This window comes from Artibeus jamaicensis, unplaced genomic scaffold (assembly GCF_021234435.1).
Source record: "Artibeus jamaicensis isolate MK-2021 breed Jamaican fruit bat unplaced genomic scaffold, CSHL_Jam_final scaffold_1964, whole genome shotgun sequence".
NCBI lineage: Eukaryota > Metazoa > Chordata > Mammalia > Chiroptera > Phyllostomidae > Artibeus > Artibeus jamaicensis.
The window spans coordinates 24692595-24713740 of NW_026522030.1; the positions used below are offsets into that span (position 1 = coordinate 24692595).

A 21146-nucleotide genomic window follows, 5' to 3' on the forward strand; every position below is an offset into this window, starting at 1 on the left:
TGTCCCAATATACTTAACACGTGGCACAAGACAACTCTTCTTCTTCTAATGTGGCCCAGAGACACCAAAAGGTTGAACACCCCTTCAAAACAAACAAAAATACCAGTGTTTGGACTCAACTCCAGAGTTGGGAAACTGGCATCTGAATACTCTAAATTAAGCTCCCAGATAATCCTAACCTCTGGCCAATGCGGTCAGGGTTAAGAACCATTGCTTTAGAATTTTCTAGTGCAGGACCCCTGTAAGACGTTAATTTTGTAGCATCCACTCAGGGAGGTATGACCTGACAGTGCTTTCCAAACTTCCTATGCCCAAGTAGTCTTCATTTTATCTGTGGCAAGTAGTCGGAGTGTCACAGCCTAAAAAATTACAGTTTGAGAGAGAACAATCTCGGGGTGTGGGGGTGGGGTCGGGATGGAGATTATGGCCAACTGGGAAAGGATGTGGAATTAAAAAAAAATTATGAAGCTTTGCGCAGTAGCAGTATCATAGCCAATGAGGTTTATCCGAGGCGCGATTATTGCTAATTGAAAAAAAATATATGAGCACAGTCGCCCCCCCCTTACCCTCCACTGCTCCCCATATCTGTTTTTCACTGGTTCCTCTAATGTGGCCAGTTTGGGGCCTGGACCCCTGAAGGAGGCTGGAATGTGGCAAGGTGCCTGGGGCTGGGCGTGGTTGGCTCTGATTTCCAGAAAATTCCTTGGTGACCAAGAGGTGTGGGACAGTTGTCTCCAGATCCCTTAGCTCTGCTGCTGCGTCCCACCTATGCGCTTCTTTAAGAAGCATCCGGACCACTCAATTTCTGCTATGGAGTTGTGTCCTCAAGGAACGCCCAGTGGCCTTGGCTGAGAAGGGCGGGCGACAAGGAGGGAGCACAGTGTTGATTTTCCCGCTCCACTGAGGGGCGATCGCAGGTCGGAAGCGTGCACCTTCGGGCCCGCGTAGGGGCAGCAGCGCGACCCCAGCGGCACCCGCCTTGCCTCCAGGCGCTCGCAGCGCCGCCTCCGCCTCCTAGGGCGCTGCCAGGGGGCGGGGACTCGCTTGCCGCTGCGGAGGACGGAGGCGCGCTGAGCGGACGGGAGCGCCAGGCCAGCAGGCGGAGAGAGCGGCAGCGTGGCCCCGGAGCAGGGAGCAGCCACCGGAGCCGGGAGCAGCCACCCGAGCCGTGGCGGGAGGTGAGTGAATGGCGCGTGTCCCCGGCGGGCGCGCCTGGTCGCCGCCCGGTTGCTGGCCGCCTTCACTCTCTTGTCCTTCCTGAGTCTGGGGTTCACCCCCCCAGGGACTCCGTGTGGGTCCAGGGAGACACCGCCCGGCTCACACCCGGGCAGCAGCCTCTTCCTGGAGTCCGCTCCGCCTTTGCTCTGCACCTTTCCTCACCGGAGCCTTCGCTTCGGGGTCTCCCGGGCCCCCTGGACTCCGTCTCCCGGCGCCGAGGGGTCGTGCGAGGATTCCCGGCTCCTGCAGAGGCCAGTCTGGGACGATTGGGGCCTTTCTTTTTGTTCTTAGCTTGGTCACGCGCATTGGCACCTAAAGTCAAAAGCGTGCATCCCCAAAGTCGCCCTAGTGCCAGTTCTGTGGGCGTGATGGGCACGAGGCAGGGAAGGAGGGCTCGGCAGCACCGTTTACCTCACCTCCTTGTTTTCGCTCCACCTCCCAGCCCTCGGCTAGCTCGGCCCGAGGCGGGTGCACACACGTTGGCAGCGGTCGTGTCCTGGCAGGTGACCGGGAGCCGGACGCTAGGTCCTGGGACCGCACTGCTGCAGACCAGATGGAACCCGTTTTAGGGATGCTCCGGGTCCCCTCCTGTATTTTCTACCACTGGCTGTGTGAAGGGTCTACAAAACTTTCGCTCTGCTGTAAAAATAGTTTCCTGGCTTTATATACTCTTTATATTTCACATCCTGTTTACTAGTTTTAATGTGTTGTTGTTTTTTAAAACAAAGTGGGAAAAAATACCTGTTTTGATTAATATTTTTTAGTGGAATTTCAGAGTAATTATTGTTCGGAGTTCCATGATGATGCTAGACATTTTCATATGTCCCATTTCTAAATTTGCTTTAACAAACTTGTAGTGGCTTTCACCATTTTTTGAGATTTTCTTTGTCTGGTTGGAGTCTCCAAGGGCTTACAGCCTGAAATTACGCAAATGTTGAGGAACATTCCTAAGCGTGGGTTATTAAGATGTCCAACAGCCTGATGAAATATTTAACAGCTCCAGAGTGACTCTGTTTGGCTTATGGCCGTCAGATTGACTCAAATTTAGCCAGTTTTAGTGTTTATGAATTAATTGGAGCATGAGACCTGGGGAGCAGTGTAATCTCTTGGAGGACCTTGTGGTCCCCTAGGGCAGTCTAGGTCCTTCTTGTGTCATAAAAGATAAAACTAAGCTTGTGGTTTTGGGGAGAATAACTTTATTTGTAAATACAAGCCAGTAACTTGCTAACATTCATCTTAGGCCAGAACTCCGTTTTTAGAGTGTCAGTGGTTAAAAAGACATTGAATTTTTAAGATGTTTAAAGGAAAAGGTTAGCTCTTCAAGATGTTATTTTGTTCTCCTACAGTGAGGTGATCACGTTTGTTTCATCAGTTTTGCTAAAAAATGAAAGACGAAGGATGAGAGGAAGGGGTGTTGGGGGTGGGGGGGTCAGATTGCAGTGACAGTGCCACTAGGAGCTAAGGATGCCGTCTGCTTTCTAGCTGCTGGTCCAGTTACTGATGGGGGATGCAAAGATTTTGGGTTTACGTATGTTTTCAGGGGTGAGGCAGAAAGGGCAGGGAGGGTGGTTGACCACTTCCCTCAGCAGGAAGGGCTTTGCCGAACCTGACACCCTGTGAGTGTGCCGGCTGGGGCACAAGGTAGCTGGGCAGAGCCTGGGGAAGCTGCCGCTGCAGGGAGGAGTTCGAGGGTGTCACCCAGCAGGCTGTGGGGAGCAGGGCACTAAGGCTCCTTGACAGGCACTCAGTGAAAGGGAGGTGGAAGGCAGCGTGGTCCCCAAGGCCAGCCATCCCTTCCCCCTTCCCCCTTATGAAACTGCCTGGAGGGACCAGGAAGGGAGGAGGGAGACTGGGATGAGGGATAAGAGTCCCTGTGCCCTGGGCTTTAATTCAGCTTATTATTGTTGTGTTTATCTTTAGAAAATAAGTTGCTTTAGGAAGAGACAAATTTCTTTTTCAGTGACCTAACAATAAATTTCGTTTTCAACGATATTATTAAATAATATCAATAATTGGGGTAAGAAAAAATGCTGCTTTTTTCATAAACAATCTCTCCTCCCCCTCCAAAGGAAAACTTTGTTAAATGTTAAAAAAAAAATTGCAGAAGTAGAAAGAATGGTCTTGATATGCTTTTGCTCTTACTTTAAGAAAGTGTGAGTGGTATTTCATTTGTCTCCACCCGCCCCTGGCCCCCCCCCCCCCAAAGTTCTTTGATTGTGGTAGTTTTTTTTGTGGACTTTCAAGTTACTGATGAGACTTTAATAAAAGAGAGACTTGGCTTGAAGAAGCGTTTCCTAGATTCCCAGAGTCCACTTTGCTTCACACACAAATTTCTCTACACTTTCAGGGGGTGGGGGGAAAAAAGCACACCTCAGATTTTCAGATTTTTACATTTTGATCTTATTTTCATTTCAAACCTTTTAGGGCTATACCAATAATACTTCCTCCCAGCTAAGATTTTTGAACATTAATAGTGCCTGACAGGAAGAACATATATGTAAAAATACTATGTAATATGATTACCATGACATATTTTGTAGTTTGCTGTGGTTTCCAGATTTTTTAAATCATTCTCATTAGTAAAATAAATTTAAGACACCTAAAACTTACACAATGTTATCTGTCAGTTATATCTGAATTGAATACCTTGTTAGCTCTCCCCATGTGCTAGAGTTAGCTTGTATCTCAAGGCCTAATTTACACCTAGGGCTGGATTAATTGTTAATAACTGGAACTAAAACCCTATTTCAAATACTCCCTGAATTTTGAGTATTTTTGCCCTGTTTCTGGTCAGATCATAGTTTGTTGGTTTTTTTAAATTGAATTTATTGGGGTGACATGGGTTGATAAAATTATGTAGGTTTCAGGCATATTGTGTGTTCACCACCCCAAATCCAGTGTCCTTCCTTCACCATTTATCCTCCCCCCTCAACCTCTCTGTCTCCACCCACTCCCCTTTCCCTCTGGTAAGCACCATACTGTTTTCTGTGAGAGTTTTTTTCCCTCGATTCCTTCACCTTTTTCACCCAGCCCCCCAACTCTTCTCTGCTCTAACAGCTGTCAGTCTGTTCTCTGTATCAGATCATAGTGTTTCTGATTTTTGTTAAAAAGATTTTGTTTATTTTTAGAGAGGGGAAGGGAGGGAGAAAGAGTGAGGAAAAACATCTATCAGCTACCGCTCTAACAGACCCTGACCAAGGAACCCAATCTGCAGCCCAGGCACAGACTCTGACTGGGAATCAAACTGGTGACCTTTCCCTTTTCCCGACAGCAGTCAGGGCCGGAGCGTAGTTTTTTCTTTGATGTGGTACGTGCAGACCTCACTCCGGTAGAACCACGCACCTTCAATGCTGGGTTTGTGCTTGCCTGTGCTTGCATTTTTTAGTATAACTACTTTGTGCTTTTTGTAGGAATCTTAAAGCTTCGTGTTCTGCATAGTGTTTAGTCATATGTCAACGCACCTCACTGTGCAAGTCCTGAAGGCAGATGAGCACCTTGGGCACTTCTGAGGGCTGATGACGTGTGACCTTGGACAGAAAGACTCAGTGAGAACGCAGAGTCATCTTCTACTTTTATTAGCACAGTTAGTATTTTACAGTAGTGTAATAAAATTAGCATAATATAACATACTATACAGTAATTAGCATAATCAGTACATACTGATATATATTTAAGTTATTTTATGTGATAGTCATATCACGAAAACAGTTGCTGCTGTTCTTTCTGGATAAAAATAAATGTAACTTCTGACATGCCCGTCCCCAGCTCCGTGGAGCATCTCCTGCACCCGGTGGGATGCACGGACTCCGCTGTAGGCAGCTGGTTCCTTATTTTAGTCTCAGATGATTCTTTCACTTGATTATCAGAAGAACCCCATGAAGGCAGGTACAATTAATCTCTCCCTGTTTTTTAAAATGAGCACGTTGAGACGAAAAAAGGTCCTTTCAGTTAAGTAAGTACTTTGTAGCAAGTAAATGCTCATTTTAACTCTGGCCCTCCGGCCCCAGCCTGAGGAGACACGCACCACGGTTGTCCCTTTGCGGGTGGTTGCAGGGGCTGGGAGAGGGTGAGCAGCTGCCAGGCAGGACGCCCAGTTGAAAATGGGTGCTGGCTCTGACCGCGTGTCTACCTGCCCCAGTCCAGGTGGGGACCTGGGTCTTCCTTGTGCCCCTTGAGGACAGAGATGTTTTTTTTGCAACCGTGTGGTCCCCAGTGATGGGTTCCAGCACAGAAGAGAGCTTGGGAATCTGTTTGAATGAGTTCCCTTTTGTCCTCTATTTCATGAACATAGCTGTGGTATGATAGTTTTGTTTTAGGGGAAGCTGTAAAATACCTTGATTTAACCTGGGAATGCTAGAAATACAGCTTCAAAACTTGCTAATATTACCAATGTATACCTTCCTTACATCCTAATGTTTTATTGTTCCTCTTTGGCTTTTGTATTAAAAATATGCTCATTGAGGAGAAAAAGATTGTATAAAGTAAGAATGAAAGCTTCATCTCCTCCTCTTCTCTATACACTCTTCTCTCACCATGGCTTGTATGTACCCTTCCTCACAGACATTTGCTGTTTATTCATTTATTGAGAGTGTTTTTAAAATTTTTCCAGCAAAAATGGGATCGTGTGATAATTATTAATATTTTGGGAACTTTTTTCAGCTGACAGTGTGTATTTTGACTACCTATTGCTCCATAACAAATCTCCTCTAAACTTAAAACCATCATGTTTGTATTGTTCAGGGGACTGTGGGCTGCCTGTGCTCAGCCGAGTGGTTCTTCTGCTCCACCTGAGAACAGCCAGGGCTGCCGTCTTTTCAGGCTCATTTGGGCTGGAACTGGAAGATGAGTCATTGGCTGGTATCAGTATCTAAGAGTATTGCCTTGGCATGTTTTTAGAAGAGAGAAAATTATGAACTAATGAGTGACTTTGAAAAAAATTGACTATAGTTCTTTGATTTCAGTGCTATCAGAACTGGGGAGTCTAGCCCATCACATCTTATTTATCTGATGGATTCTTCCTTATCTTTCCCCACTTTTTAAATATTTATGTTTATCATTTTTAGAGAGGGGGAAGGGAGGGAGAAAGAGAGGCAGAGGAACATCAGTGTGCAGTTGCCTCTCATGCCCCCCTAACTGGGGACCTGGCCTGCAGCCCAGGCATGTGCCCTGACTGGGAATCAGACTGGCAACCCTTTGATTCGCAGGCCAGTGCTTGTTCCACTGGGCCACATCACCCAGGTATTATTTATTTTTAGAGAGAGAGGGAGGGAGAGAGAGGGAGAAGGAGGGAAAAAAACACTGATTTATTGTCCACTTATTTATGCACTCATTGGTTGATTCTTGTAATACTCCCTGACCGGGCACTAAAACCACAGCCTTGGTGTATTGGGGCTCTGCTCTGACCAACCGAGCGACCCTGCCAGGGCCTCCCCATTTTTTCTGTGTCATTGTGGGAGAGGGTCCTGTATAAGCTGTGTTGCTCTGGACTTGGTGACAGTCCATGCTGATTAAATAATAAATACCTTTATCCCCCCACACACGGTGGCTTTGAGATGCCCAAAGGGAGAAAAGAACCTCAGGCTGAGAAGTTATTTCAGATGGAGTCCATTTCAGGTTACTCTTTACTTCATAGAGAAATAAATGGAAACCCAATTTCTCTGGGGCAGCCAGTCGTCGATACGTTTTGAGAAAAAATGTTTGTGGCACAGATGGGAGGTGCGAGACAAAGAAGAATAAAACCAAAGGCCGAAAAAGAGCTGGGTGTGTGTGGAGGGGGGCATAACACACCAAACTCAACCCTTAGACAGTAGGGGAATACAGATGTTTCTCCAACATGCCTTTCTGCTTCTGGAAAATAAAGGAGCGCAGCCAGAACAAAAGTCACTGCCAGACTTGTCCAGGGTACCCTAGAGAGGACAGTGGTTCTCAGGCTTGCCTTGCTTGCATCGGAGTTACCCAGAGCACTTTTAAACAGCTGGGAGCCCCTCGTTAAGTCTGTGAGTTGGTAGGTGTGGGCTGGGCTGGAAAACGTGCATGTCTGACATCCCAGGTGATACTGATGCTGCTGGTCCAGGGACCGCAGACCATAGGGGCAGGCAGGGCCACAGTTGCTCAGAGTCTTGTGGCCCGACAGCCATGGACAATGAATACATGAACGGGCATGGCTGTGTTCTGATAAGACTTTATTCTTGGACACAAATTTCAATTTGTGTACTTTCCACGTACCATCAAGTATTTTTCTTTTGATTTCCCCCTCCCCCCCACCCCAACCATTTAAAATCTAAGCTCTGCCCTGGCTGGCCAGTGTGGCTCTGTGAGTCAGTGTCATTCTGTGAACTGAAGGGCCGTGGTTTTGATTCCTGGTCAGGGCACATGCCTGGGGTTTGGGCTCCGTCCCCACTTGGGGTGTATGAGACAACTGATTGACGTTTCTCTCCCTTTCTTCCTCCCTTGCCCTCTCTCTAGAATCAGGGAGCATGGCCTTGGGCGAGGATAAAAAAACAAAACGTCAGCTCAGAGGCTGTGTGCAGAAACAGGTGGCTGGCAGGATGCAGTCCTTGGGCAGCGGTTTGCCGACCTCTGCAGGGGAGAGGAGATTTGGGAGCTCCTGCCGAGGTGTAGTCTGCGTGTGCATGTGGGAGGTGGCGTTTCTTCAGTACATGCCAAGGGCTGGAAAAAACAGGGTAGAGTTTGGTTCCCCTCATGAATTTTAACTCATCTGTCTGCTTTTTTTTGGGTATTTTCACTATATAACACTAAATATGCACATTAATTTTTAAAGTTTAAAAGAATTTTATTGAGGAATAATTGACATCTAACATTCGTTTCCCATGTATTGATTCAGTAGTTGTGCATGCGTATAATGTGAAATGATCATAATGAATCCAGTTAACGTCTGTCCCCATATACAGTCATAAAAATGTTTCTTGCAATGAGAACTTTGAAGATCTCTCTGAGCTACTTTCAAACCGGCGGTACAGTATTAAATAAATAACTGTAGTCACCCTGCTGTTAACATCGTCTATTTAGAAACCAGCAGCTTCCAGAATTGGGGAAAATGTGATGTTTATGATAGTTGTGGGTTGGGGAAGTGAGAGGAGGAGATTCTGTGTATGTCCTAGCAAGTTTTGAAAGCAATTTAAGGAGAACAAATGGACTTGGTGATTTAAACCCTCTTGGTTCGGAACAGGAGTCGACAAACTTTCTCTAAGGGGCCAGATACAATTTTTTCCCTGATTCCACCCTGGCCGTAACCCCGTGAGAGCGCTGTCTCAGCGGTTCCACTCTGCCCGGCAGCCAGAAAGCAGCTGTGGGCAGCGCTCACCAGAGGGGCAGGCTGTGTTTGGTAAAACTGGATTTACGGAACAGGCCAACCGTGGCCCGAGGGCCTTGGTCTGCTGACGGGACATTCTCGAAGTTTAAATGTTTTAAACCCTCAAGAAAATGTCAGTGACGGAGTCCTTCACAGCCCCCAGGGCTGAGCTGGAGTGCCCTCAGGCTGGCTTGCTCATGTTTGCTCATGCCCGAACTGCTGAAGTTCCTGCTCTGCTCCTTGGACTCGCTGGCAGCCACTCAATCTGATATCCTGGTGAGGCCACTTCCTGAGAAGGAACGAAGGTGCAGCTGCCCCACTGCCCGGAGCCTCGCTGCGCCTACAGTGTCCCGAGGTGGTGATGCGAGCCAAACAAGCTTATCTGGTTTGATTGCTCAAACATACTTGCCCGTACGATTTAAAACCCCATGTGAAAAGAAGGAAATGAAAAGAAAAAAAGTATTTGACTAGGAGGGTCAAGCGACTGATGCACTTGTCAGAATGCCCATTTTCATAAAGCCTTTTCTCTGTTAAAAAGTAATTAGAGGTCTGTATTTTCTTATAAACAATTTTGTCTTAGAAGCCAGCAATAATTTTACCTAGAAGGTCAAATTTTAAAAATTAAGCCAGTAAGGAAGAATCTGCAGTGTTTTGTGGCTTTTCCAATTTACCAAGAGACTTTTAATGCAGACACACTACTTCCACTGCAGGGAAGCCTGGGGTTTCAGAGTGCGTTCGATTTAGGGGAATCATTTTTTTAGTATGATCAGATGCCTGTAATCAGATGTGAGACAAAACATAGTCTGAAGCCTAAGTCACAGTGAATGCTAATATTTCTGATGCAGTTCACCTCCTCTTCACTTACATCACCCTCTCTGTGCACATATATTACATTTAAGGCGGGGGAAAGAGAACCTTTATACTTTTGACAGCTTAAACTCGGGCTCTGAATTACTGCGCACAGTCATCTTCAGTCTTTGTCCTTTCTCACCCTTAACTGCCCTTTATATTCAGCATGAGTGGTTTCTACAGTCCTGCAAGGCCGTGGTGGGCGCTTTGCAGGGCTGAAGGGTGAGTGTTGGCCCTTCCTTCCTCGTGGTTACCTTCTTACCGGGGCAGCCCTGTGTCCACTGGGAGCCCAGGGCTCTCCTAACCGAGCCCTCTGGGCAGCCACACCCCCCCTGGCCAGCAGCCCACTGGGTCACAGCAAGGGGCTTCCGAGACTGGACGTGTGTTTGCCGCAGCATCTGTGAGTCAGCTGCAGGTGGTGCAGTTAACTGCTGCAAGTACAGAAGCGTCAGTGGGAGGAACGCAGGCGGCTGCTTCTATTCAGTAGAATGGTCGTTGGGAAGAAAACATTCATCACCTTGTCCTTATAAAATACGAAAAGCCTAGATCTGGAAATAATTTGTTACGCATCTTTCCAACCTCTAATCATGGTAATACTCCACATTTGCTGAGCGATTACCGCGTGCCAGATGTGATTCTAAGCACTTCTCATATCATACCCATAGCTCAGCAGAACCTCACAATAAACCTCAGGTGGGGGCAGTGAGGTACAGGTGGGTCCTGTGACTCTGAAGAGGTGGGACCAGGATCTGACACTGGCCACTGGGTTTCAGTATTTGTTCTCTTAACACTGCCCTGAGCTGCCCGGTGCTAGACAGCTCCTGACTCATGGTCGCTCAATAAATTTTTTATTGACTGGCTAAAGGAAGGAGAATATTAAACAGTCATCTATACACTTCCCTTGAAGTGAGACCTGACCGAACTGACTTCATGTTCTGTTTCCAGACTTAAAAGTACACCTGTCCACTAACTTATATATGCTGGGACAACAAAAGATCATTGAAGGATCTCATCTAAAATTATATTGTTAGGGAATTAGGTGTGTGAACAAGACAGCCTTTCAAGGCACTAGATAAAAATAGGTTTTTTGATAAAGGGTACTGAAAGAACTGGCTAGCCATTACCGAAAAGAGAGAGAGAGAGAGAGAAAGCCTTTTTTTTTGTATTTCTTACTTCTTACATTAAAAAGGAATGCTAAGTGGATGAAAGATTTAAATATAGATATGAAGCCATAACTATGTTGAGAGGAGATATGTGTAAATGTATTTTGAAACTCAGAGTAGGAAATGTCTTTCTAATTCTAAATAAAATCCAGAAGCAATAAAAGATTGACAAGATTAGGTTGTTTTATTTATTTGTTTTTTAGAGAGAGGAGAAAGGAGGGAGAGAAACATTGGTGGGCAGGAGAAACATCAGTTGGTTGCCTCTCACGTGCCCCCACTGGGGGACCTGGCCCGAAACCCAGGCATGTGCCCTGACTGGGAATTGAACCAGCAACCTTTCGGTCTGCAGGCTGGCACTCAAACCAATGAACCACACCAGCCATGGGATAGTAGGTTATTTTAAAAACACCACCAAAAACTATGGGCAGAAAATTTCAGAGAAAGTCAAAGAATAAATGAAAATTGAGAAAAAATTATTTAATGAAAGAGCAAAGATTAGTTTATCTTTAGTATACAAAGAGCTTTTACAAATCAGTAAGATGAACACTCCAGTTTAAAAGGGGCAGAAACTATGAAAATGTCTTTCACCAAAATGAACATACAAATGGCCAATGAATGAAAAGATCTTCATTTATGCCTGTAACTGAAAAAATGTATTTTTAAATATCACTACTAATGAGATTGCCAGACATTAAAAAGTTTATGTGTTATTGTGTAAGAAAACAAATAATTCTCATGCAGCTGATGGGAGGGTTAATTATTGGAAATGATTTGGAAGCCAACATGGTAAGATTTATCAAAACTTCATTAGAAATTTAATTTGTGAAAAGAGTTGCAAAACTAGTACAGGTGGTTCCCATATATCCTTTACCCACCTTCCCCTTACATTGATCAAAATTAAAGAAATTAGCCCTGGCTGGTTTGGCTCAGTGGATTGAATGCCAGCCCTGAGAACCACAGGTTTGCTGGTTTGATTCCCAGTCAGGGCACATGCCTGGGTTGCAGGCCAGGTCCCCAGTTGGGGGTGTGGGAGAAGCAACCGGTGGATGTTTCTCTCCCTCTCTTTCACCCTCCTTTCCCCTCTCTCTGAAAAGAAGTAAATAATATCTTTTTTAAAAAGTTAAAGAAATGAACCCTGGCACTCTCTTGCTAACCAAAGCACATAACTTATTTGAGTTTCACCAGTTCCCCCCCCCCCAGGGGTCTTCTGTTCTAGGATCCTGTCTAGGATGCCGTCTCGCGTTGAGTTGTGTCCGTGTAGTTGTTAAGTCTGTGACAGTTCCTCAGTCTTTTCCTTACTTTCATGAACTTGACAGGTTTCAGAGAGTGTCGGTCAGAGGTTTTGTACCACGGCCCTCGATCTGAGTTCCTCACAAGTTTTCTCCTGGTGCCTCCTATCAGGTGGTCGGTGATGTTGACGTCTCTCGTCTCTCCTTACTGCTGATGCTAATCTGGACCACATGGCCTACTCAGGCCGTGTCTGCTAGGGTTCTCCACTGTAAAGGGATTTTTTTCCTTTTGTAATTTGCTTACTATTTTGGAGGTGATAAGAGCCATCAGTGTGAAACACATATATATTTTGGCCCAGCAATTCCACATACTGAAATTTATCCACAGCTGTCAGTGACATTCCATGCTGTGCAGTATGGGCTGGGAATGCGCCCTGGCACTGCTGGAGGCGGCAGCGAGCCCCCGAACTGGAAGCACTTGGTCAGCACCTCATGCTTAGTCGGCTCCTTGCTGGTTTTACCCTCCCTTCCAGGACCCCTGGAGGCCAGATGTGTTTGGAACTCAGAATGTTTTCAGAATTCAGAAGGTAACACAATGCACTTGTTATATATTATGTGCCAACCCTGGGAGGATCTGCAGCAGCACCTCATAGTCAAACAGCAATCTTCCCGCCGCAAAATACGTGAATGTTCACGTGAAGGGCGAAAGGTCAGGACTATTGTTAGTTAGTAGCTTCAGGTGAGTTCTGGGCAGACCTTGATCTGATTGCAGGTCAGGATTTGTTGCCGGCTGTGTGATTAAAAATTCCTTTGTGTGTTCAGAGCATTTTGGATTTCTGAATTGGGGATAAGGGACTGTACCCCTGGATGAGACGTTGCCAACACAGGTACAGATGATGTAGAAGAGCGTTTGTGGCTGCATTGTTGGGAATAAGCCCAGGAAGCCCGCTGGCCCTCCCTCGGAGCTGGCCGAGTACGGCCTGGTGCACAGTGGTGCCCGAGTCAGCCCCTTAAACACAACAGAGCAAACTACAGCGTGCTACCAGGAAAAGGGAGACAAGATGTATTACTAAGGGATTCATGACATGTGCAGAACAGTGCCAGTGGCCTTACTTCCTTGCAAATGCACCAAGAAACATCGAGAAAAGTGGCTGCACATTAGAACAACCTGGGGAGATTAAAACACACCAACACCTGGGCCCTGCCTTAAGTCCGTTTAGAATTGGAAGCGGAGGAGTGGGACCTGCGTCTTGGTGCAGGCGTGCCTCGGAGACACTGTGGGTTCCATCTCAGGCCACCGCAGTAAAGCAAGTCTTCCAAGAAAGCGAGTCACCATCTTTTTGCTGGTGGAGGGCTTTGCTTTCCATTTGTTAAAAATGCAACACCTACGAACCTCAGTAAACCAAAGAGCAACAAAACAGGGTATGCCTGTGCTAAGAAGGACATCTCCCATAGGGTGAGTGAGTCTGTCAGCTTCTCTGTGTTCTCACAAACACTTTCCTTAAAAGGTATGTGCCTGGTGGTCTTTCCTCCCCTTCCACCCCCTTCTCTTTTCACCCCACCCTCCTCCTCCTCCTCCATTGCTGGCCTGACTGGGCATAAAAGTGATTTTTGCCCTCCCTCTGATGAGGTCCTGGCTTATCCCACTCAGCAAAAGCCTATTGGCAAAGTGGACTTTCTTTGTCCTTGGTGACCAGTGCTGGGATCCAGCCAGACCCAGCGTTGACTTGAAGGCCGTGAACCAGATGGATGGCTCCTCTCTTATAAGCTGTATTCCTGTTTCTTTAAAGGAGTGTGGGTTTCTCTGCGTAACTGTGCCGTGTGGCTCGAGTGCTGCGGTTGCACAGGTAAGGGCTCTGAAGGGCGAAAAACGAGGGAGCCAGGGTGACGGCCTCATTTCTGCCTGCAGGCCCTGTCTGTCCCTGACTTGCACAGAACGCATTCCCACTCCCAATGTGTGTGTGTTGGGGGGAGGGTGCTTTCCTGCTTTGCTCAAGAAAGGCTTTAGCCGGGTACCCTTAGTAATTCTGTCTCCGTGTTACAGATGAGGAAACAGATGCAAAAGAGCAATTGTTACTTGCCCATGGTCTGTGAGCCTGCCCTGGGGGGCCAGTCCAGCTGCCCACTGTGGGGGCTGCTTACCTGCCGTCTCTCTCGGCAGCTTCACATTTCAAGGAGGAGACGCCAGTCACGCTTTGGGGCCGGACGCCTTCCCGTTGGTTGGGACAGTGGATGTCGCCTGCTTTGGGCATGGGGCACTGGTACTGAAGCCTGTCTATTCATATTTATTTGGCAGATTCTCAGCCCAGCCTCTGAGATGATGGGACTGGGAAACGGGCGTCGGACCATGAAGTCACCGCCCTTCGTGCTGGCTGCCCTGGTGGCCAGTAACATTGTCTTGGGCTTCAACTACTGGATCGCGAGCTCCCGGAACGTGGACCTCCAGGTGTTTTGTGTGTTTGTTTCGTTTGTATGGCTGTCATAGCAGGGGTGCCAACCTGCAGGCCCTGGGCCACATGTCTGTGAATACTGCCCAACACAAAATCGTACATTTACTTAAAACCTTTTTTTGTTTTGCTCATCCGTTTTTGTTAGTGTTTGTGTTTTTAAAGTGCGGCCCAAGACAGCTCTTCTTCCAGTGTGGCCCAGAGACGCCAAAAGGTTGGACACCCCTGTGGGGTATTGAAACTGCTGGGTCACGGGGTCCCAGGGGTTAGAATTTAGTGCCCCCTGAGGCCTTGCGCTCAGGGGTGTGTGCTCCCCGTAATGCGAACCTGGGGCCCCGTGTGTGCCCGCAGCTTGCCTGGGCCCTGACTGTCCACTCCAGCTCTGCTCCTGGGTGGGGGAGGCCCGCTCGTGAGCTCTTTGGCTTGCTGCCAGGCCATCGCTCTCTGCTTTTCCTGTGAGTTAAGAAGTTTGAGTTGAGCTGTTTGGGCCGATGCTGGGAAGACCACTTGGTGAAGGGCACTGACCACACCTGTTCGCATCCTCCCGTCATACTAGGTACCAGACTCTGCTGATGGAAAGGAGGTTGCAGAATGGGTGTGAGAAATGGTTTTTTAAAGGTGCCAGTCTTTATAATCACTGCTTAATTATTGTAATACTTTAGCTTTCCTCCTCCTGTTGCCTGTCGTGGGTCAGGCAGTGCTTAGCAAGGACAGACACGCTCCTTGACCAAACTTCAATCAGGCTCCTCGGGCCCCCTTTACAAGTGGGCCTCCATGTTGCTCCCACCCTTCCTGTCTGTGGCCTGCCCAGCCCAGGCTCAGCAGAAAATCCTGCTGAGTATTCCCATCTCAGATCAAGCTCCTCATCCCCCACTCTTCAATGAAGCCTTTAGCAAGAATCCCCTTACCCTGGATGTTTTCTTTGAGTACTTTCCACGTGCGGGCGCTCTTTGGCTGTAACGCTTTGTTTGCTGTCTTTGCCGCACTCAGAGTTGAGCACAGTCGCTCTCCCCTCCTGCCGCAGTCATGACCCCTGTTGGAAGAAAGCTTTCTGTACTGTTTTAATAAGCATCAGAATAGTGTTTTCTTTTTTGTTTTTTTTTAGAATAGTTTTTTTCTTTAACAGTATATTGTATAGATCATCATCGTTTGTACACAGCTCTACACGGTTGGGACTTTATTTTCCCCATTTCATAGGTAGGCAGACTGAGGCACAGAGAGGTAAAGTACCGGGCAAGCTGGGATTCCTGCCCGGTCTGTCTGACTTTAGAGTTTGGGGCTCTGGAACGCCAGTGCGCCAGAGCGTCCCATCCTCCTCTCCTGCTCTGCTCCCCCCACCGGTGGGGTAGTGCCTTTGTGGGGGCTTTCGCTGGAGCCCACTTTCTTTGCCGATGCAGGCCTGGTGTCCACGGTTGGGGAACTGAATCTGCTTTTAGAGCTTTTGTCTGGTGAGGGGTGGTTAAGTGCTGCTCCGTCAGTGGGGAAAAGGACTAAATATTTGAGCACCAGCTCACAGCAGGTAAAACGTGAGGCATTTTATGTACTTATTTTATTTAAACCTCACAAACTCCTGGTGTGGGGGTGTTTCCACGGAGACATGCAGTCTAGACATATTTGTTGCTTCCACACGGTTTCTCTAGAAAAACCTGCTGTAGCTTCTATACCGTTGACTTTAAAGACAGAGCCCTGAGAACACGCCGTGTGTGCGTGCGTGCGTGCGTGTGTGTGTGTGTGTGTGTGTGTAAGGCTTGCTGCCGGCTTTGTGCCCTGTGTTCTCTTTGCTCCGATGGTCTGGTCCGCAGGGATGGCTTGACATTTGCCCTTACACCGTGGTGTCCTTGTAGACGCAGATCATGGAGCTGGAAGGCAGGGTCCGCAGGGCGGCCGCCGAGAGAGGCGCCGTGGAGCTGAAGAAGAACGAGTTCCAGGGCGAGCTGGAGAAGCAGCGGGAGCAGCTGGACAAAATCCAGTCCAGCCACAACTTTCAGATGGAGAGCGTCAACAAGTTGCACCAGGATGAAAAGGCAAGGCCTGCTTTGTTGTCTTTTGCCGTCTGTCCCCAATACTGGTTTACACACTGTCCAGTTCTTCTCGATGGGAGGATAAGTGGCCCTGTCTGTATTTACGTAAATGTATGAAGTTAGCCTCTTGATGAAGCTTTGAGTATCTCATCCCATCTGCCCATTAGTCCTTGGGTGGGCTTCTTGTAAAAGCCTTTGCAATGGTGGTGATACATGAGATAAATGCAAAAGAACTATCTTAGCATCAGATTTATCCTCCTGCTGGTTTTTTTTCTTACTGCCTACAAACGTGTTAAGTCCCAGCTCTATACCAGGCCTGTGCTGGATGTTTACGTCTCAAAGGAGAATAACATTTGTGCCTTCGTTATGTCTCCTGCATTGGAAGAGTTGCAGACCTCTGAATAAGAGCTAACAGAGTAGGGGACTCAAGAACGCTGGATTTTAAGTTTAAAAAAGTAATCAGATCCTACGCAGATTAAAAAGGGGTTTCCTGCTAATTAACATGTCTAAGCTTTATCTGTCTTGGTGTTTTCTGTTTTTCTTAGGGATGGTCGACTGTGCTGTGTTGTTTATGAATTTGTATAATGGTGCAAGTACTAATGTCTTCTTTTCTAAAGGGCATCAGATTCATGGCTATTTATTACCTAGAAGGATGTGGCTCTTACTAATGCGTGCACCCCTGTCTCTGAATTATTTGGCTTATTGGAAAGAGGTTGTATCCTGAGATCCATTACCTTGAAGGCGGACTTCATTTTGGTATGACTTGTGGCTAGTCCTTCAGAAAATGAGCCACTTCTAGGCAGGGCCTTGGAGTTTTCTTACCTAACTGGTATAAAAATATGAGAAATACTGTTTTTTTTCATTTGCTGAGTACTTTCCCATATTCATAAATGTATATTTTTTCCCCCTGGGAAATTGTTCCAATTTTAAGGCTATTATAGTACTTCCTGATTTCTCTTTACTTTTCCCCTATGTGGTGACATTGTTTGTGCCTGTGAAATCCTCTTTAACTGAATAGAGTAGGACCGCGACAGTTCGCACAGGTGCACACAGATGGAACCCCTTTAAAGCACATTTTTGGGAGGAAGTAGAGTTTATTCTCAAGGTACGGAGTTTACAGAAATTCCATCTTGGATTTGTAGGATGTACAAGAGAATGTCTCTGGCGCCTTGGTCCTCTGCCTGGTTAGGAAGGAAGAGTGTGACAGGAACTGGGGGACCCTGGGCTGGGGAAGGGGACCCAGGAGAGGCTGGCAGGACCTCCCTGGAGGGCCTGGCTTGAGATGGGCCCTCGTGCGGCTTCATGGCCACTTCAGTGGGAGGCTGGAGAAGCCGGTCTGGGACGCGGCAGGGACGCGCCAGAGCAGGTTCTCAGGTCCGTAAGGGGGAGGAAGAGCAAGGAGGTCTACCGCCTCTCCCTGCCTCTCCAGCCCGTGTGCATGTCCATCATTACCCGAAATTTTAACTTTCTTTTCCTTAGAGGGAATTGTGTTTTACTCTGAGCCTCTGGCCATCCTACATTTTCGTTTTTAGTTTTTTTCTCTTTGAAATAGTAGTGATGGAAGATAGTGTGGGTGTGTGTCTGTTTCTGTGTGGTGTTTGGTTGTTACTTTAAAGTGTCTTCATTGGTTTTTTTTTTTTGAAAGCCATGAGTCTACCAAATGCTCCTGAAATTTTACTAGGACCATGAAGTCTGAAACTCTGGACTGATCTCTGTCCTACTCCAGACTTCCGGTCGTGTTGGTGTGTTGCAGGAACGTGTGGGTGCACGTTTTAGGGGGATGGAGGAAAGAGGCTGTGCAGGGCGGTTTCTGCCCACGGGCACCCGCCTCGACCTGGGTAGGAGCTGGTGGGGCTCCGGTCCCCTGTGAAACACGGATACCTGGGCTTCCCGTGTCATGGGGGCAGAATCCTCAGGACGTGCCGCACAGAACCATTTGTTCTAGAGAATTCCGGTAATGTGGTTGGTGAGGCAGCATCACCACAGGCGAGTCCTAAGATAGAAATGCTGGTTCCTGTGACTGCAGTCTGTTGTGGAGATAAGAGCCAAACTTGGAGTTCTTTAAAACATGACTGCCTGGCTGTTTCTTAAAAGCATCTTCCCATGTAGAACGAAACAAGAGGGAAAACTAATTTTAGCCAGAAACCAGGTGACTATTTGACCTCTGCTCTCAGTGCTTGTTTTATGGGTTTAAAAAAAAACATTTTTTAAACATTTTTTTACTGTTGTTCAAGTACAGTTTTCTGCCTCCCCCCCACCCCTCCCTGTTTTATTTTTATTGTTTGAACAGAGGGGGCATAATGGGGGGTCGGAGCCCTCTCACCCCAACCCCACATTTAGAGCTGCTCGGGGACCCAAGCGGAGGGAGGCTCTTGTAGTCACAATAAACATCTTCTGGTGCATGTGAGCAATCAAAGAGTTCCAGTGAAGGAGGTAAAATTTACATTTGGAAAACAGTCAAAGAGCCATTGAAAAAGAATGTAAGTCCCCTTTACATTGAGAGTTTTTAACTTTTAAGATATGTGATGTAAAGTTCCTTTCATTTTGGGGGTGGGTGTAAGTTCCTTAGTTCCAGGAGGATTTTCCCATTGCCCTGTGGTGGGGGTGCAAGGCACAGGCGGGGCCGCGGGCAGGCAGACGTGTGTCCAGGTCTTACTTCCTCGGCCGTGTGACTTCTGCTCGGCGGCCGTGCGCCCTCCGAGAGCCCCCGCTGGTGCTAGTGTGCGGTGTGCGGCCGTCATTCAGCTCAGCAGGCCGACCTGCCATTTATCCCGGTCTTGGGGTTCGAACTAATTTGTTACGGAAGTTGTTTCAGAGCAGTCGCTCTGCTCTGCTAGTAACAAAACCACAGATTCTTAGAACACACTGGGTCAGATCCTCTGGGCGGTGGGCCTCCGAGAATGTAGGGTTGTTCTATTTTAAAGGTTACACACACACCACCACACACACAAGCACGGGCACCGTGTTCGAAGTTCTCAGATCATCGTGGCGCGGGTAGGTGTGCCATGAAAACTAGGGTGTGAAGGGGGGGGTCTTTAAATGATGAACATATTTGACCACTTCTAGGTTTGGCACATCATTAAAAACGACGCAGAACTTTGGGTTTATTGATGCAGTATCACTTTAGGGGTGTTGAGACAACTACTTCAGAGGCAGAAAATCAGGGGCACCGTTCGTGATAAGAGAATTCTTCATAAATGTTTGTTGAAAGGAATGTTAGTTGATTACCTTGATAGCTAACTGGTGTAGGTGAGTAGCTTTTGGATGCAAAGTTCTTCATTTGATTCGGGAGGACAGGCTACACATACGCGTATTATTTCAGTTATCTCTTGCCGCATAACAAATTACCCCAAAACATAGTGAGTTAAAACCAGGACAGACATCATTTATTTTGCTCATGTGTCTTCTCTGTGGGAGGGCTCAGTGGGGACAACTTGTGTCTCTTCCATACCGTGTCACTGCCTGCGAACCTGGAAGGCGGGGGCAGAATTGCCTGAAGGTTTCCTTCCTCATGTGTCGGTGATCAGTGACCCGAGGCCTCAGTGGGGCTGGAGCTGCAGCACCTACATGTGGCTTTTCCATGGCTGCTTGGCTTCCTTGAAGCGTGGGTGCTGGGTTCCCAGGCTGAGCACCCTGACAGAGAGAGGGAGGGAGCAAGCCAGGAGGAACTGGGTGTATTAAAACAATTAAAATGTATTCTTTCACGATCTGAAGACTTAGAAATCCGAAATCCAAGATGTTGGAAGACAGGAGACTATTGACCAACATGGAGGCATAGGTAGACACACTGTACCTCCTTGCACAACCAAAAGAAGGACAACAATTTAAAAACAAAAAACAACCAGAACTGCCAGAACATCAAACTGTATGGAAGTCTGACAACCAAGGAGTTAAGGAAGAAACATTCATCCAGACCAGTGGGAGGGGCGGAGTCGGGGAGCTGGGCGGAGAGAACTCAGGCGAGGCCACGCTGGAGGACCAGGGCCGGGGAGGTGGCAGCCGGCAGAGCAGGAAGTCCCACATGTGTGTGCGGATAAACCAGGAGGAACAACTGGAGTGAGGCAGACTATGAAACCCAGGATTCCAGTGCAGGGAATAAAGCCTCAAAACCTCCAACTGAAAAAACCCTGTGGGGGTCTCAGTGGTGGGAGAAACTCCCAGCCTCACAGAGAGTTCATTGGAGAGACCCATGGGGTCCTAGAAGATACACAAACCCACCCACCAGGGAATCAGCACCAGAAGGGCCTAATTTGCTTGTGGGAAGCGGAGGAAGTGACTGAAAGCCAGCCGAGAGCCGAGGAAGTGGCACTGTTCCCTCTCAGACCTCTCCGCACATACAGTGCCACAATGCAGTGATGTGGGTTGCCCTGCCCTGGTGAATGTCTAAGGCTCCACCCCTTACTACGTAACAGGTACCACTGACACACACAAAAATATGGCCCAAGTGAAAGAACAGATCAAAGCTCGAAAAATAGCACTAAGTGATGAAGAGATAGCCAACCTGTAGATGCAAAGTTCAAAACACTGGTAATCAGGATGCTCACAGAATTGGTTGAATATGCTCACAAAATAGAGGAAAAAGTGAAGGCTATGCAAAGTGAGATGAAAATATACAGGGAACCAACAGTGACAGGAAGGAAACTGGGGCTCAAATCAACAATTTGTATCAGAAGGAAGAAATAAACATTCAACTAGAATTGAATGGAGAAACAAGAATTCAAAAAAATGAGGAGAGGCTTAGGAGCCTCTAGGACAACTTTAAATGTTCCAGTGTCGGACTCATAGGGCTGCCAAAAGAAGAGGAAGAGGAAGAAATTGAAAACTTATTTGAACAAATAATAAGGAGAACTTTCCCAGTCTGGCAAACAAAATGGACTTCCAGGAAGTCCAGGAAGCTCAGAGTCCCA

General features: G+C 47.4%; 1 protein-coding gene and 1 pseudogene across 2 annotated transcripts in view; both read left to right on the top strand.

Annotated features, from left to right (window-relative positions):
• The first annotated feature begins 466 nt into the window (after window positions 1-466).
• LOC119060040 (uncharacterized) lies at window positions 467-545 on the top strand (annotated as a pseudogene).
• Window positions 546-1035: 490 nt separating this feature from the next.
• Window positions 1036-21146, top strand: part of GOLM1 (golgi membrane protein 1) — a 44065-nt gene continuing 23954 nt past the window's right edge. Inside the window, exons 1-4 of one of the 2 annotated variants that reach the window (XM_053656242.1) lie at window positions 1036-1178; window positions 13562-13618; window positions 14068-14217; window positions 16063-16242. In XM_053656242.1, coding sequence (XP_053512217.1) covers window positions 14089-14217; window positions 16063-16242 — 309 coding nt within the window. In that variant the 5' untranslated portion in view covers window positions 1036-1178; window positions 13562-13618; window positions 14068-14088. The remainder of the gene's footprint in view (window positions 1179-13561; window positions 13619-14067; window positions 14218-16062; window positions 16243-21146) is intronic. The other variant, XM_053656241.1, reaches the window with a different exon arrangement.